General features: G+C 39.5%; 2 protein-coding genes across 33 annotated transcripts in view; one reads left to right on the forward strand and one right to left on the reverse strand.

Moving 5' to 3' along the window:
- The window catches only part of LOC114444601 (scavenger receptor cysteine-rich type 1 protein M130-like), a 902,860-nt gene that overhangs the window by 266,162 nt on the left and 625,415 nt on the right, over positions 1-11,283 (forward strand). The gene's annotated exons all lie outside the window — the stretch shown is intronic.
- pak1 (p21 protein (Cdc42/Rac)-activated kinase 1) overlaps positions 1-11,283 on the reverse strand; it is a 46,666-nt gene that overhangs the window by 12,727 nt on the left and 22,656 nt on the right. For 2 of the 32 annotated variants that reach the window (XM_028419279.1, XM_028419305.1), the window contains exons 3-19: positions 9,648-11,283; positions 9,394-9,556; positions 9,079-9,271; positions 8,227-8,286; positions 7,365-7,424; positions 6,787-6,846; positions 6,503-6,562; positions 5,997-6,056; positions 5,419-5,478; positions 5,132-5,191; positions 4,751-4,810; positions 4,021-4,126; positions 3,472-3,539; positions 1,335-3,399; positions 940-1,026; positions 786-833; positions 335-385 (exon numbers count right to left, since the gene is read on the reverse strand). The exon at positions 9,648-11,283 is cut by the window's right edge and continues 158 nt beyond it. The exons of 5 other annotated variants lie outside the window; for them this stretch is intronic. In XM_028419279.1, coding sequence (XP_028275080.1) covers positions 335-385; positions 786-833; positions 940-1,026; positions 1,335-3,399; positions 3,472-3,539; positions 4,021-4,126; positions 4,751-4,810; positions 5,132-5,191; positions 5,419-5,478; positions 5,997-6,056; positions 6,503-6,562; positions 6,787-6,846; positions 7,365-7,424; positions 8,227-8,286; positions 9,079-9,271; positions 9,394-9,556; positions 9,648-9,765 — 3,379 coding nt within the window. In that variant the 5' untranslated portion in view covers positions 9,766-11,283. Of the gene's footprint in view, positions 1-334; positions 386-785; positions 834-939; positions 1,027-1,334; positions 3,400-3,471; positions 3,540-4,020; positions 4,127-4,750; positions 4,811-5,131; positions 5,192-5,418; positions 5,479-5,996; positions 6,057-6,502; positions 6,563-6,786; positions 6,847-7,364; positions 7,425-7,648; positions 7,709-8,226; positions 8,287-9,078; positions 9,272-9,393; positions 9,557-9,647 lie in introns of all 32 variants that reach the window. 25 more of the 32 variants (XM_028419281.1, XM_028419306.1, XM_028419280.1 and 22 more) reach the window with 24 other exon arrangements.

The raw sequence follows: 11,283 nt of genomic DNA on the forward strand, positions 1-11,283 counted from the left end.
ATAAGCCATACCAGTGAGTTAGCATGTACAATGGCAGACCACTTGAACTTGCATGGCTAAAAGGAATGCATCTATTAACAAAAGTAGTTTAAATTCAACTCTCCTTGCTATGTCATGACAAAATGACTAATAACTGAACTGAAGTACTGGAAATGGAGACATACAGACAAGAGCAGCTGTAGCTCCTATGGCATGCCCTGTGATGACTCCTGCACTGCTGTATCCATCTAACAAACCCTGCCTGACTAACATTAAAATAGCGAGCAGCATTGCCTTGTCTACGTGTAATGAATCAAACATCAAGGAGGCTGGTGGATTGAAGTAGTGGTCATACCATCTGAGGTGCCTGGAGGTTCCTCAACAGGCTGCCTGTCTCTCTTCATCCCTACAGAATAAAGTAGTTGAATGTTCATGTGATGATTTGACCTGTCATTACAGGTACAGGACAACAATAATGACTATGATTGATTATGATTCAGATATGTCCCAATAAGCCATGCCATGCCAGTTAGCATGTACAATAGCAGACCACTTGAACTTGCATAGCTAAAAGGAATGCATCCATTAAAAATAATTTATATTCAAGTCTCCCTGCTATGTCATGATAAAATGACTAATGACTGAACTGAAGTACTGGAAATGGAGACATACAGACAAGAGCAGCTGTAGCTCCTATGGCATGCCCTGTGATGACTCCTGCACTGCTGTATCCATCTAACATCCATCCATCTAACATTACTACATGTAATGAATCAAACATCAACAAGGATGCTTAGTCATATCACCTGAGGTTCCTGGACATTCCTGCTCATATTGGCTGGCTCTTTTCATTCCTGTAGAATTAATAGTGCGGCTCAATAAAGTTCATGTAATATAAGCAGGTTTGTGCCAATTCAGTTATTAATATTTCTAGTTAAAAATATTTCTAGGCACACTTACCAACACTTGTATGTGAATGTATGAGGGGCTGCTGTTCATCAAACTCACTGTCTTCGCTTTGCTCAGAATCACTCAGGTTCATGTCATCTGACAAAAAATGAAGAAAATAAATAATAAAACATGAGAGAATTAAACAGCAAACATTGAGTTACAGCGATAAAACATTATGAATAATATTACAATGAAGATTAGCTTGTTGAGGTAAAAGGGACAGATGTTTTTTAAGTGGGGTTGTGTGAGGGACAAATGGCAGGCAGGCTGTGTGGTAAGCATAACATTCTAGAGGTTAGGTCATATTTTTGCTACAGTAAAAATATCTGTTAGCAATTCTTGTAAACCAAACTTTATGATCTACACAGATCTACACAGCTGAAAACAACTTTTAATAGCAATACCTTCAATGTCAATCTCTTCAAGTGATTTGCCTTGAAGATTTGTCAGGGACCCTTTCTCCATGGCAAGAAGTAATTTTGATATTTTGGCCAGCTGCGTTGTAGCCTCTGGAAGCCTGTAATATTCTCTGTGGACACGAATGTCATGTCCTAAGAAGTCTGCAACTTGATCCAACTCATGATTTTTGAGGTTCAGGATTTGTGACAAAGTTGCAACATGCTTGCGCAAGTGAGTTGACCTGAGGAGTTCAGGGTTCTGAGCGCCACACTCATTTGCATAAATCCTCAAACAGTCCTGTCCTCTATAAGAAGACAAACAATGGGGTCTTGCAAACAGGAATTCATTCTCTTCTGGGACTCCACACTCTGTTCTTTTGCTGATAAGATGTGTTAAGGCATCAACCATGTCTGGTGACAGCAGCACAGCAACTTTGCGCCCTCTTTTACCCCTAATTTCCACGCGACTGAAGTGGTTACAAAGTTTTTGTTCGAATTTTGTAAGGCCGCTGGCAACATCCTTATGCAAGGCAGTTGTGTCCCTTTCGAGGAAGCCTTTGAGTCTCATTTTTGCAACTTCTCCTCCACGTCTTCGGTTGAAGAGTATGATTTTTGCAAGGGTTGCTTTACAAAGTTCTCCATAGACTTGGGGTGATGGTGTTTTTCCTAAGTCTTCAGATGCTACATTTGCAGTTTTTTCAAGATGTCGGTGAAGACGTTGCACATCCTCTGTGAAAGGCAGAGTAGATGGCTTGTTAAAGTGCCCCTCAGTCAAGGTTGTCAAAGCTGTGTGTGAGACAAGTTCAGACCACTTTTTGGTACACAATGTCTTGAAGGTCTGGGTTGACTGTATCAGTTGAGGATCCTCTGCTATCAGAGCCCTGCAATGTATGATGTCACAAATCTTTTGCAATGAGTGACCAAGTTTGAGGGCAAGGCTTGGAGTTTGGTAGCTGTTCTTTTCTTCGTCATACCCAGACACTTTCTTGACAGCTTTGATAACGACATGGAAATTTTTGGGTTTAACAGCATCTTCAAGGGTATATATTGCACAGTCTTTGCGGAGTGCCAGCAGAAGTCTTCCAACTTCACGAAGCTTCTGGCGAATATAGTCATATTTAGTGGGATCCTGTCCGTGTCTGTTGAATAGGGACTGACCCAGCTGAAGAATACAGTAGTCACTGCGCACAGCAGCAGAGATGTCATCGTCTTTCATGGCAGTTAAAAGCTTCCAAACACCTTGCGATATCTGTTGACACAACGTTGACTCCGACATTTTGGCCAAAGACAAGACCCGAGTTCTTCCCGACTCTGCTTTGGCTTCCACTGGCTTCGAAGTACATTTTCGAACATGTCGCCACAGATGCCTGCGAAGATACAGAGCCTGGCAGTACATGCAGTGCACATAATCTTTTGGATTATACATTTTCTTTGGTTGGCGTCTAAGTTTTAGCAATCCAGTCCCACTTGTTATAACCTCAGCATTGTGTTCATAGTTCCCTTTATTCCGTAGCTTGATCAGCATTTTTTTGCGTTCACTGGAGTCATGTGGGAGTGCTAAAAGTTGTGCAACCTCCACACTTGTCTTCTCATGGGTTTTCAAATGACGTGTCAATTTTGACTGTGGCTTTCCACAGATATAGCAAAATGTTTTTCTTCTTAATGAAGAGGATGTATTTGGAAACTGTATGCACTGAGCTTCCCCAGGCTCCTTAACAGATGTGTCTTCGGCAATGCCTTTGCTAACTTTAGCCTGAACACCTAATACTTGATTGCCTTCCTTATGAATCTTTTTACGCTCTGTTGTACTGATTGCAAATTCACTGCAGGATACTTCTTTACTCTGTACTTCTGAGAGTTGTTTAACATCCATATCGTTGGAAGGCCCTGCTGAGCTTTTCCATGAACTGTCTGAATCACTGTGAGAATCGGGTACATATTCCTCCTCTGATGATACTGCTTCTTCCCAAGGCCCTGCTGAGCTTTTCCACGAACTGTCTGAATCACTGTGAGAATCGGGTACATATTCCTCCTCTGATATCTCTTCACTTGAACTTGTTTCTTCAAGAAGCTGATATAAAAAAAGAATTACTACATTGTGCTTTTCACACACACCTTTTAAAGTAATTACACATACACTTACCAGTTTGGGTACCAGGCCCATATTCTGACTTTTCAAATAACAACTTTTGTGCCAGAAGACAGAACAACCTAGACAGACGATAAAGAGAACTTATGAAGAAAATTGATGCATGTACGTCACTAAATTAACAGAAAAGAATATTGCCTGCTTTCAAAAATTTAAATTATAATTATAAAAATCACCTTGATATGTCAGCAGAGATTAAGGACTAAGGTTAATTTAAAATATTGCTCTCACAACATCACAGCATGAATATTCACATTTCAAAAGGGGGAAACAAAGCACTACAATGCTGCAGGGACAGTTTTGGTCAGTCTTACACATAGCTGCTTTAGCTAAGTGTGTAAATATATGATTTGTAGAAAACTGCTTTGAATGGAAAATGTTCAATGTACTTTTATGTCTATGTAACAACTGAATTAGTGGAAATTGGCACTAAACACTAAATGTGATATATTATGCAGACTGAATAAAAAATACTGTAATAATTATGAATTAATATTGGTACATCATGCATGAATGCATCATTTATTCAACAAAACTACTCACGTTTACATCTAATACCAGTCCACTTGATCGCAGCATAAGGTCCACTACACCTGGCACATTTGTCGAAGCTTGGTACAACTGAGGAGACCAAATCATGTTCACAGATCTGTTGGAAAAAAAAACATGGTTATGAGAATATCATAATGAATATCAAAATAACACTTCATCTGATTTGATGAAAACACTTGCAATTCAAAAAACACTGCCTTTTGTGTGATGGAGAACATTAACAGAATGTAAATTGTGGAAATATAAAAGAAAATGTATATATTTTGCTATTATTTGTAAACGAACAAACAAAACATGTGAACTTTTCCATCCTCACCCAAAGAAATTCTGAACAGAAGGTTCAAAGGTTAAGTAGAAATTTTAGGTACTCAAATATTTCAAGCAATCAAGTATTTTTTATATAGTCACGACTTAAGCCACTAAATATATCATTAATGCGTTGTGCTATAACTTATGTACACATTCAGGGTACATTCCCTAAAGATAAAGACTGCTCTAACTGACAGTTTGACTTTAAAAGCCTTCGAAACATATTTTCTGAATCATAATTGGGTTACGTTCGCCAATATCTATCAAATGTAAGCATACACATATAGTTCACATAAAGCAGATCACCCAAGGATTTTAAGTCTGAGATGCTAATTTTGAATGGATGGATGGATGTGTTTAGGATGTGTATACAAAATGTTACAGAAATATTGAAGATTTTTAAATTATTCACCTCATGAATGCTGCTGGCAGGAGAGGCAGGTGGGACAGGATCAGTCTCCTGTGGACTGTTCTGGGGACAGAAATGGACAAGCAATAAGCACTAAACAATCAAAGTTGAACATTCAAACTGTAGTTATTTGTGTTGTGTGATAAACAAACAATTATATACTGACAAAATGTCAATACACGTTATATTTTCCTCAAGAGTGAGAATTCATTTCAGCATAAACACTGACCATTAAAAACATAGAGTTGATTGAGCTGATTTTGTTATTAAGCTGCACAATACTGCCCACCCCACACAATACACAGTATGACAGCAGCATACAGTGTTACAGAGAAATATAGAAGATTTTTAAAACAGGACTTTAATAAATTATCAATTATTCACCTCATGAATGCTGCTGGTAGGAGAGGCAGGTGGGACAGGATCAGTCTCCTGTGGACTGTTCTGGGAACAGAAATGGACAAAGTTTAATCACTAAACAATCAAAGTTGAACATTCAAAGTGTAGAAGCTCATGATGTGCAATAACAAAACAATTGTATACTGAGAGAATGACAACATACATGATATTTTAAGATTGTAAACAGACATGTGATTAGGATACATGCATATAATGTTAAAGAAATATCAAAGATTTTTAAACAGGACTTTAATAAATTATCAATTATTCACCTCATGAATGCTGCTGGCAGGAGAGGCAGGCGGGACAGCATCAGTCTCCTGTGGACTGTTCTGGGGACAGAAATGGACAAGCAATAAGCACTAAACATCTGAAGTGGAACATTCAAACTGTAGTTATTTGTGTTGTGCAATAAACAAACAATTATATACTGACAAAATGTCAATACACGTTATATTTTCCTCAAGAGTGAGAATTCATTTCAGCATAAACACTGACCATTAAAAACATAGAGTTGATTGAGCTGATTTTGTCATTAAGCTGCACAATACTGCCCACCCCACACAATACACAGTATGACAGCAGCAGTAACTAGGAGGACATGGTACACAAACTGGTCTAGCCTTTCTAGCCTCATGGTGGAGGTCAGAACACCGCCCATCCCCCACAATACACAGTATGACAGCAGCAGTAACTAGGAGGACATGATGCACAAACTGGTCTAGCCTCATGGTGGAGGTCAGAACACTGCCCACCCTCCACAATACACAGTATGACAGCAGCATACAGTGTTACAGAGAAATATAGAAGATTTTGAAAACAGGACTTTAATAAATTATCAATTATTCACCTCATGAATGCTGCTGGCAGGAGAGGCAGGCGGGACAGGATCAGTCTCCTGTGGACTGTTCTGGGAACAGAAATGGACAAGCAATAAGCACTAAACATCTGAAGTTGAACATTCCAACTGTAGATGCTTTTTGATGTGCAGTAACAAAACAATTGTATACTGAGAGAATGACAACAGACATGATATTTTAAGATTGTAAACAGGCATGTGATTAGGATACATGCATAAAATGTATCATAAAATCATAAAATCAACACTGACCATCAACATAGAGTTGATTGAGCTGATTTTGTCATTAAGCTGCACAATACTGCCCACCCCACACAATACACAGTATGACAGCAGCAGTAACTAGGAGGACATGATGCACAAACTGGTCTAGCCTCATGGTGGAGGTCAGAACACTGCCCACCCTCCACAATACACAGTATGACAGCAGCATACAGTGTTACAGAGAAATATAGAAGATTTTAAAACAGGACTTTAATAAATTATCAATTATTCACCTCATGAATTCTGCTGGTAGGAGAGGCAGGTGGGACAGGATCAGTCTCCTGTGGACTGTTCTGGGGACAGAAATGGACAAAGTTAATCATTAAACAATCAAAGTTGAACATTCAAAGTGTAGAAGCTCATGATGTGCAATAACAAAACAATTGTATACTGAGAGAATGTCAACAGACATGATATTTTAAGATTGTAAACAGACGTGATTAGGATACATGCATATAATGTTAAAGAAATATCAAAGATTTTTAAACAGGACTTTAATAAATTATCAATTATTCACCTCATGAATGCTGCTGGCAGGAGAGGCAGGCGGGACAGGATCAGTCTCCTGTGGACTGTTCTGGGGACAGAAATGGACAAAGTTTAATCACTAAACATCTGAAGTTGAACATTCAAACTGTAGTTATTTGTGTTGTGCAATAAACAAACAATTATATACTGACAAAATGTCAATACACGTTATATTTTCCTCAAGAGTGAGAATTCATTTCAGCATAAACACTGACCATTAAAAACATAGAGTTGATTGAGCTGATTTTGTCATTAAGCTGCACAATACTGCCCATCCCCCACAATACACAGTATGACAGCAGCAGTAACTAGGAGGACATGGTACACAAACTGGTCTAGCCTTTCTAGCCTCATGGTGGAGGTCAGAACACCGCCCATCCCCCACAATACACAGTATGACAGCAGCAGTAACTAGGAGGACACGATGCTCAAACTGGTCTAGCCTCATGGTGGAGGTCAGAACACTGCCCACCCCACACAATACACAGTATGACAGCAGCATACAGTGTTACAGAGAAATATAGAAGATTTTTAAAACAGGACTTTAATAAATTATCAATTATTCACCTCATGAATGCTGCTGGTAGGAGAGGCAGGTGGGACAGGATCAGTCTCCTGTGGACTGTTCTGGGGACAGAAATGGACAAAGTTAATCACTAAACAATCAAAGTTGAACATTCAAAGTGTAGAAGCTCATGATGTGCAATAACAAAACAATTGTATACTGAGAGAATGTCAACAGACATGATATTTTAAGATTGTAAACAGACGTGATTAGGATACATGCATATAATGTTAAAGAAATATCAAAGATTTTTAAACAGGACTTTAATAAATTATCAATTATTCACCTCATGAATGCTGCTGGCAGGAGAGGCAGGCGGGACAGGATCAGTCTCCTGTGGACTGTTCTGGGGACAGAAATGGACAAAGTTTAATCACTAAACATCTGAAGTTGAACATTCAAACTGTAGTTATTTGTGTTGTGCAATAAACAAACAATTATATACTGACAAAATGTCAATACACGTTATATTTTCCTCAAGAGTGAGAATTCATTTCAGCATAAACACTGACCATTAAAAACATAGAGTTGATTGAGCTGATTTTGTCATTAAGCTGCACAATACTGCCCATCCCCCACAATACACAGTATGACAGCAGCAGTAACTAGGAGGACATGGTACACAAACTGGTCTAGCCTTTCTAGCCTCATGGTGGAGGTCAGAACACCGCCCATCCCCCACAATACACAGTATGACAGCAGCAGTAACTAGGAGGACACGATGCTCAAACTGGTCTAGCCTCATGGTGGAGGTCAGAACACTGCCCACCCCACACAATACACAGTATGACAGCAGCATACAGTGTTACAGAGAAATATAGAAGATTTTTAAAACAGGACTTTAATAAATTATCAATTATTCACCTCATGAATGCTGCTGGTAGGAGAGGCAGGTGGGACAGGATCAGTCTCCTGTGGACTGTTCTGGGGACAGAAATGGACAAAGTTAATCACTAAACAATCAAAGTTGAACATTCAAAGTGTAGAAGCTCATGATGTGCAATAACAAAACAATTGTATACTGAGAGAATGACAGACATTACGCCTTGTCCAGATTTTTTCAGCCTTCAAATAAAATGACTAGTCACTACAACAATTCAGTCAAATTATTTCATGCAGCAGCATTTCCAATTTAATTCCATAGTCAATCTTTTTCTACTCTAGACACATAGTGTGTGCTATTTTGTCTCACAGGAACGAGTATGATCTAAATGCAGCAGAACATTCATTCACAAGTATTAAGTAGTTGTCACCACCCCTAGTCCTGAAATCTTATAGTATAACAATGAATAACACTTCTGAAATATCACTTCTTTGTTACATTGTTTGCTGTAAAGCTGACTTTATGTTCTGGTCCCAGGGTCTACAGTGCAATTACGTTTTCTTTATGAAGCACTGGCATCTAAATGTCTCCAGATGATTAGCAAATATTCAAATGGTAGACTGTGTGTTCACTTTGTTGAAGTTGTTAAAACTCCTGAAATTCATGTTAACTTCATAGTTCAGTAACAGCAAAAACTACTCACTTAGAATTGCATGCTGCTCAATGATAGCAAAGTGTACTGCAATATGCAATGATCTAGAAAACCTAACTATATTATTTATTCAAAAATCACAACATGTGGTGCAGCTTGACTTTGCTGTGAAATAGTGTGAAATGATAGTAGACTACCAAATGTTGGATCTTTGTGAAAATTAAGCTCCATTTGTAAATACCTTGCATCTCCATGGCCAATCAGAATCTCCATAGTTATATGTGATCTCTTCCCCAGGACTGATGTCCTTTAGTGCAAACAAACAGAGATGGGGTTTTTCATCCACCTTGATTGTTTTCATTTTGCTGTTCGGGTTCACATGCTCATCATTGACAAGTCTCCCTAGGGAGCCATCCTCTTTGGCAGCATCAACACTGAAATGGCAAGAACATGATTCCATATAATTCACTACTACTACTATTTTCAGTAACACTTAGTGGGTAAGAAATTATATTTCTGGGTGAAATTTAGAAACAACACTAAATTAATTACATACCAGAACTGTTTTCCATTAAATCGAAATTCAAACATGAAAACTTTCAGTGACTCATGATAAATCCGTTGCCTGTTTTCATGTTCATGTTTAGTTAGCAGTTCCCCTCGATATTCAACAAGGAAGTCTCCCTTTTCAAAGTGGCGGCGGCTGAACACTCCACGACCTAACAAAAACAGAGTCAGAAGAACTTTTTACAGTTATAATAAGAATCAAAACAAGCCTGTGCTTAAGACACAAATACTTTGGCAACTCACCTTTGAATGAATTTATATATTTCACCTCAAATCCATCCTTGTCTTTACACAAGAATGCAAAATGTGCAGCTTCTTCTCCTGGTTTCACCTTTGCCCTCCGGGACCTTGTTGTTGCCATCTCTTACAAATGCCTGATCACAGTACAACATGATTTGATTACATGAACATTTTATGATAACATAACATTTTTTAATCGTGACATGTTTACACCTAAATGCAGACACAGATGACTGAATGACTGCAGCCTGCACAGGCTCTCAACTCAGCAATGATGCAGATTTACCTACGGTTCTACGCATCCACGCGGCCTGGATCATTTCTCATGCGCGCTGCTTTATTCCCACATGTATGATGTTTATAACGCGGATCAATAATGAAGTGCAAAGAAGCCGAGTAGTGGCACTCGTGCTGATGCACTACGAGTGTACTTTTCATCGCTTTCACTCCGCGGCCCGTCTCTTTGCTTAGAAGACGCTTTAATGCTGCGTTTAAAAGAATAACATCAGCTGTAGATGCATCAGGAGCGGATCTCTTTACTTAGCTGCTCACATGGAGCAAGAAAAGACACGGCAGACATGCTGGAGCGTCGGCACAACAACATCCCGTTTCAGCCGAGTTGTTCCGGTGAAAAAAGTGTTTCGGTGGCCGCGTGTTATTAACTGACTTAAAGTTATGGTTAAAGTTTCCATTTAGCTGAACCTGGTCCAATAAGCACGTTAGGTTTAACTAGCTAGCGATGCAAAAAACAAACCTGGCAAGACTAGCTTGTTGAACTAGTGTAGCTGTGTGTCTGGAGTTAAAAGCCTTACCTGCGTGATCCTCGCCATGCCAGGTGAAACGAGTCCACGTGACGAGAGGGCAGAGACGTTCCTCAGAGAAGGGAGGGGGGGGGGACTGCTGACTCCATGTGTGTGTGTGTGTCGCAAAGGTTTCCCCCGGGTCCTAAAGCCGGCCACCGCGCCCGGACAGATATAACCCTTTTTATTGTTATTAAGTAAGTGTACTCAACAAATCAATGAGTGGATGAGCCAGAACTTTCTCCAGCTCAATGCAGATTAGACAGAAGTGCTTGTTTTTGGCCCCAAAAATGAAAGCTCTTAGATCAGACCTGAATTTTAACAACCATATAAAAGCTATTACTATGTTGGCCTATTACCACCTGAAAAACATTGTTAGGATCAAAGGCTTTCTGTCCAAACAAGACACAGAAAAACGTATTCACGCATTCATTTTCAGTAGGATTATTATAATGGCATTCCACAGGTCTTAACAAAAAATCAATCAGGCAGCTACAGCTGGTCCAAAATGCTGCTGCCTGAGTTCTGACTAACACCAGGGAACTGGACCACATCACACCTGTACTCAGATCACTGCACTGGCTTCCTGTGAGTCAAAGGATACATTTTAAAATTTACTCTTGGCTTACAAAGCACTAAATGGTCTTGGACCAAAATACATTGTGGATTTGTTGGTTCCCTATGAAGCATCCAGACCCCTGAGATCATCAGGGACAGGCCTACTGTCTTCAACCTCAGTCTGCAGCTGGGGAGAGTGCCTACCCTGTGGAAAACATCCTGTGTTGTTCCAGTCCCAAAGAGAAACTGCCCTCAGGAGCTGAACGACTACAGACCGGTGG

This window comes from Parambassis ranga, chromosome 13, assembly GCF_900634625.1.
Source record: "Parambassis ranga chromosome 13, fParRan2.1, whole genome shotgun sequence".
Lineage (NCBI taxonomy): Eukaryota > Metazoa > Chordata > Actinopteri > Ambassidae > Parambassis > Parambassis ranga.